This window comes from Castor canadensis, chromosome 7, assembly GCF_047511655.1.
Source record: "Castor canadensis chromosome 7, mCasCan1.hap1v2, whole genome shotgun sequence".
In the NCBI taxonomy this organism is placed as follows: Eukaryota; Metazoa; Chordata; class Mammalia; order Rodentia; family Castoridae; genus Castor; species Castor canadensis.
The window spans coordinates 78,801,652-78,808,502 of NC_133392.1; the positions used below are offsets into that span (position 1 = coordinate 78,801,652).

General features: G+C 39.4%; 1 protein-coding gene across 1 annotated transcript; it reads right to left on the reverse strand.

Annotated features, from left to right (window-relative positions):
* Positions 1 to 1,300: 1,300 nt before the first annotated feature.
* Positions 1,301 to 2,245, reverse strand: LOC109675560 (olfactory receptor 6C74-like). Its single transcript, XM_020152239.2, has one exon. It carries the CDS (start codon positions 2,243 to 2,245, stop codon positions 1,301 to 1,303), a length of 945 nt encoding a protein of 314 aa, XP_020007828.2.
* Between the last annotated feature and the right edge of the window lie 4,606 nt (positions 2,246 to 6,851).

Below are 6,851 nucleotides of genomic sequence, written 5' to 3' on the forward strand. Positions count from 1 at the left end.
ATTTCTATCACCCTGTACTAGTATCAACTCAAAATGGATCAAGGACCTTAATAGCAGACCTGAAACTCTGAAATTAGTACAGGAAAGAGCAGGAAACACTCTGGAACTAATAGGTATAGGCAAGGACTTCCTCAATAGAACCCAACAGCCCAGGAACTAAGAGAAAGAATGGATAAATGGGACTTCATAAAATTAAAAAGCTTCTGCACAACAAAAGAAATGGTCTCTAAACTGAAGAGACCACCCACAGAGTGGGAGAAAATATTTGCCAGCTATACATCAAAGGACTGATGACCAGAATATACAGGGGAGTTAAGAAACTAAACTCCCCCCAAATCAATGAACTAGGCAACTGAACTAAACAGAACTTTCTCAAAAGAAGAAATTCAAATGACCAAAAAACACATTAAAAAATGCTCACCATCTCTAGCCATAAAGGAAATGCAACTGATAGAGAAACCTTAAAGCTACAGAGGTTAACATGAGAAGGGGATCAGGAACCATTGTAAAGATCAGTTAGAGATGAATCAACATGGGTTGTAACACATTTGTACATGAAAGAAATGCTAGGAATCTCTCTGTATAGTTATCCTTAACTCAACTAGCAAAAACGCTTTGTCTTTCTTATTATGCTTATGTCTTCTCTTCAAGCAAATTAGTGATAAGGGCAGAATGGGTTCTGCCTGGAAGTGAGGGGGGAGGGGCTGAAAGGGTGAGGGTAGGGGTCAGGGGGGAGAAATGACCCAAACAATGTATGCACATGTGAATAAATGAATAAAACAATTATTTTCAGTAGCAATACGAAATAGATAAGCACATCACTTTTATTCCAACTCCTCAGGTTTTTGGAAGATATCATAGCAATGGGAAATAAACACTCCATTCCCACACAATTGTCCATGCTAACAGCTTCAGGATAGAGCCAATCATAAATAAGCTTGGCTCTGAGGCTGGAGTTAGAAAAAGTGACTTAGAAAAATAAGAGCCTTGCTCAGTTTAGGGACACTAGATATTTTGTCTACAAAGAGGGTAGGCTGCATGGTTTGCATTAGAGGGACAAAAACTAATTCAGTCAATCATATCCCTGTTAAAATATATAGTCATCAATATTCAGAATATTGAGTAAAATGATAGATATGAACAGCAAACAAAATGTACCCATGAGAAGACAGATTTCATTACACAGGAAGTGAGTAAGAGTCTCAGAGAATCCTGCCTGGAACCCTGTGGATCACATATCAGCTACAATGAAGCAAATGGATTTTTGTCACCAGTTACTCCAAGGCCATGTAATTTCTTCTTATCTCGAGATTTTCATTCTGCACACCATTTCCCTCAGAGCCTGGTGCACCTGCTTGTTGCGCAGGGTGTAGATGACAGGGTTCAGCAGGGGCGTCACCACCGTGTTCACAAGGGCAGCCTCTCTGTTGGAGTCCGGCCTGCTCCTTTGCCTTGGTTTCACATATATAAAGACACAGCTGCCATACATCAGAGAGAGGACAATGAGGTGAGACGAGCAGGTGGAGAAAGCTTTCTGCCGCTCCTTGGCTGATGGGAGACGCGTGATAGTGACTGCTATGCTGCTGTACGCAATGATGGTGATGATGAGAGATGACAAAATGATAAATGAAGTGAAACCAAAGGCCATCAATTCAGTAGCTCTGGTGTCAGAACAAGAGAGATGGATCAGAGGGCCAATATCACAGAAGAAGTGAGGGATGACATGGGGGCCACAAAATGATAACTGGGAAACCTTCATGAGCAGACTTGTGATGAGGATGAAGCTCGTAGCACAGCAGGCAGTGACCAGGAGGAGGCAAGTCCTCAGGTTCATGATGCTGGGATAATGCAGAGGCTTGCAAATGGCCACATACCTGTCCAGAGACATCACAGCTATGAGGAGGAAACCTGATGCTCCCAGAAATATAGTTATAAAAGCTTGTACAAAACAGGCAACAAGGGAAATTGTTTGCTTGCCTAATAAAAAGATGACCAGCAACTTGGGAATGATAGCACTTGTTAGAGAAGACTCAAGGAAAGAGAAAAGGCTGAGGAAAAAGTACATGGGTGTGTGGAGATGAGTGTTGGTACAGGTGATGGTGACAATGACTGCATTTCCTGTGATGGAAGCCAGGTATGCTAGCAGGTGCACTGAGAAGAGAACCTTCCCTAGGTGCTGGATAGCAGGAAATCCCTCCAGTATGAATTCCTGGATAGGTGTTCCATTCCTCATGTCCATAGTCATCTCCTTCCCGCTATTCTTGACCTAGTGAAGAGGTCATAGACAGAAGAGGCCTCCAAGGGGAGCACCAGTCATTCTACCTCCTGCTCCAGTTCTGGTGAGAAAAGAGAGCATGTTGCTCACTTGGCAGTTATCATCAGAGTACCTGTGTCTTCCTAAAGCCTAAGTATGACAAGATCATTAGTATATTATTCTTTGGCTCAGATTATCATCAGCATCACCATATCATCATAATCTTTATCAACATCATACTCCTCCTGTCTGCCTCATCACTGTTGGAGGATTGACTAATTCTTAATACTCTGCTGATTACCCAAATTCAGTATGCTTTTCATTTTCCTTAGTATTTACAGTACTTTCCCTGATTTTTCAGTGGGAGAAATTGAGGCTTCCAGAGTCCCAGAGAGGCCATATCGCAGAGCAGAAAACCATAGCTGGGAATTCAGCTAGGCCTGCCCCATTCCAAACCCCCTCCTGTCTCCATGTGCTGAGACAAAATATTTTTAATAGGAGTAAATGTGCCACTGACAATCTTTTAATAAATGACAGTTCAGCTAAATTCATCTTACTTTTCCTCCTCTACCTCTGGTTAATCTCAATGATACACAATGAAGCTAATGACCACAGGGTACTTAGAAGTGGTATATTTTAACACATGTATCATACAACTTGAGATGACCTGACATTGGGGCTGTTCAATGACACGGTATAAGTTATGAACTGAGGATGAACCTTGGTTTGTGTCCATGTTGATATGTTAGTAGATGGGGATGACAGCTATTCAGAGGATTAGCCCACTTAGCAAAGACATTCCAGGAACTTGTCACCTCTTGTCTCTTATCTCAAAATTCACAGAACTTTCCCTTGCTGTGTTCATCCCTTTACCAGGTTCTTTCTCTTATGGCAATATGCAGCTCTAGGCTCTTGGTACCAGGCTGAAAGTCAACAGCATGGAGCTTTTCTCTATCTCTAACCCACCAAGCACATCCTGCAGAGTGGGGTGAATAAGCACTGCTCTTATTCAATTTGCTCTTGTCAAATGACAAACAAGGTCCCGTCATTTGTTTCCTGTAGCACAGGAGGCTTCACATCTCAAAGTGTGGGTTTACATGGCAGGCTTCATGCTGGATCCCAGAAAGAAGCCAACAGCTTAAAACAAGTACACCACATTACTCATCCTTCTGAGCCTCCTTAGCGCTGTAGGAAAAGCTCTGAATCTGCTTCCACGCTAGTAAAGCCAGCTCACTGTGCCATGATGGTATCTAACACCATGTCAGAAGTCAGGAGCACACAGCCCTATTGAGGACCACATTGGAGGGGGTGCAGAGAATTGGTTCTTCTGCCACATTTCTCACCTGTCTCATAGATGCCTCTGTGCCTACCATCTATCCACACATTCCCTCCTTGTGTGTGTAGAGCATGCATGCTCCTTGTATCAAGAATGAGCCTCTCCCACCTCTCAGGATGATGGTCTCTGCAATAGTTTCCCCACATATATTTGGTCAAAAGCAGGAGGTCCCCAGCCAGTGAACAGAGTGCTTGGACTCCCAGACCTCATTAGAAGTTGAAGGAACTGGCAGAAGTTCAGGCAGGTCTGGTTCCCCAGAGCCAGATAATTGGTCACTTTTGAGAACTACTTACTGGTACGACCTTTGTGTTTAACTGTCTACTACCCAGGATGGCATTGTCTCTCTGATATCCATGTTGTTCTCTTTCAAGACATTTCCATGAGATCATTTTGAATAAGATCAGTCTGAATATTCTTCCTGACCTGAGGTCAAAGTTGAGAGTCAAATTTTCTACAGACAATGTGTGCATGGAGGCCAGAGCAATGAGATTAAAGTAAAAATATCATCATGAAAGATTGTGTGGCTTTTGTCCAGCCTATGGCTTCAAAGAAAGAGATGGAGGAAATTGACCTCCTGCTCCACCAACATTATGATCCTTTTCACTAGATTTTGTTTATTTAATCTCGATTAGCATACATTAACTATATACACTGTGGAGTTCACTTGTGATATTTCTAGTAGTGAAACAGGTGGTTTGCTCAGTGGTTGCATTGTTAGCAGAATATTATCATATGTGCCCAGACAGCCTGGAAAAGGGATGTGTATTTCTTCCTTTCTGGAGTCCAAGGGAAGGCATGAAGTCTATGATGTCTCTTCCCTGTTCCATTCCTCTACTCATTTACTTGTACATTTCCCTGACACACAATGATTGTATATATTTGCAGGAAATATTTAATCAGATGATATTTAATTATCTGAGCACAGTGTGTGATGGTCAGATGAGGATAACTGCCATATTCGATACTTCATTTTCTCCTGTTGGGAACATTCAACAACCCTGTATTCACTATTTTAACTATGCCATTAATTGTTTTCAATCACAGGTACCCTTTTTGCTCAAGAACATTAGAAGTTATTCTCCCTGTCTGACTATGACCGGCCCCTTTATCTGTCAACCATCTTCTCTCTATCCTGCACCAATGATTCCCTTGCAATAATAAACTCTATCTGACCCTGAAGAGAAGATGGTTCACTGTGAGGACAGAAATATAAAACTGGAAGAGATAACCACCCCAACAGATGCATAGATTGCAATAATGAAATAAGAACTATGAAAAACCAAAACAGCATGACTTCTCCAAAACTACACAGCTCTTCAGCAACTGAATCCAAGTATATGAAAATGGATGAGGTGTCAAAGAATTCTGAAGTGTAGATTTGAAAGCTATCAGTGCCATCCAAGATGATTCAAACAAAAATATGAATGAAGAAGTCAATTCAAGACTTGGATGAGAAATTCAACAACATGATTGCAAATTTCAGCAGAGATAGAGACTTTGAAATAAAAAACAAATGGAACTCTTGGAAATGAAAAGTTCAATGGATCAAATTTCAAAAACCCAAAGATATTTTTTAATATCAGTGATTGAAGACAAAGTAAAAGAATTATGACACTGCAGTAGCAATAAAGAGAAAAGTTAAAAGTAATGACTACAACATCTGAGACCTCTTGGATATGATTAAGAAATCAAACCTCTGAATCTGTAATATAGAATGGGGAAACAAGATACAGTCCAAATACATAGAAAATATGCTCAATAAAACTATAGCAGAAAAGTTCCCAAATCTAGGAAAATAAATAGACACCCAAGTGCATAAGGCAGTTAGCATTCCCAAATAGTCATGACCAGGAAAGTGTCTCTCTACATCATATTATTACTAAAATTCCAAGAGTACAGAACAAAAAGGAAATACTTAAATCTACATGAGACAAGTGGCAGATTAACTACAAAGGCAAAGGCAAACATATCATAACTACCTCAGACCTATCAGCAGAAACTCTACAGACCAGAAGAGTGTGGACTGATGTGCATGAACCTTAAAACAATATAATTTTAACCAAGATTACTATAGCCATCAAAGTAATTCCTTAAAATATATGGAGAAAAACCATCCTTGATAAACAGAAAACTAAAGCAATTTATGACAACCAAGCCAGCATTGCAGAAGGTAGTAAAGAATACGGCCACCAAAAAAGAAGAAATGAGAGTTCAGGAAAGAATAAATCTTACTAGTAGAAAAAACAAACAAAAACTAGGAAAGAATTGAACATTAGCTCAATATACTAGCAAACCTGCTAAGGTGAAGATGGGAGAGATTAATCCATATCTTTCAATAATAACTGTAATTGTAAGTGGTCTTAATTCTCCAATTAAAAGAAATAGACCAGGTGAAAGGGTTAAAAGCTAAAATCTAACTATTTGGTGTCTTCAAGAAACTTATCTCACTGGCAAAGACACCAGACTGAAGATTAAAGGGTGGATAATGATATTCCAAAGGAGCAGAATCAAAACCAAGCAAGAGTAGCTACATCTCTATCTGACAAAGAGACATCAAGACAAAATTACTCAAAGTGATAAGAAAGGTCATTACATACTAATAAAGGGAAAAATCCATTAGGAAGCTATAATGATTATAAATATATATATATTCCCTGACCATTGGAACAACCAATTTCATAACACATACACTACTGGATACTAGGGTACAGATACACTAATACTGGGTGACTTCAGTATCCTACTCTCATCAATAGACAGATCATCCAGAGGGGAAAATCAAAGCAATGATCTTCAAAGTTTAACTGTATCATAGATCAAGTACACTTAACAGAAATCTACAGAATATTCCATCAGACAACAGTGGAATAAACATTCCCAGCATCCCATGGAACTTTCTCTAATATAGATCATGTTGTATGCCATAAAACCATTCTCAACCAATACAATTTCTTGTATCTTATTAAAACAAAGTGGAATAAATCTAGAAATCAATAGCATGAGAAACTACAGAAATGATATAAAACCATGGAAACTGATAAGTACACTTTTAAAAAATCAGTGTATCACTAAGGAAATTGGGAGGAATTGGGCTATGACTTTTTAGCATACATTAAGAAAGCAGAGAGAACTCAGAGAAATAAGATAATGATGCACCCCAAAGTCAAAGAAAAAATAAACAATACAAACCCCAAATTGGCAAACTAAAGGAAACAATAAAGATCAGGGAAAATATTAATGAAATGGAGACTAAAATAACAA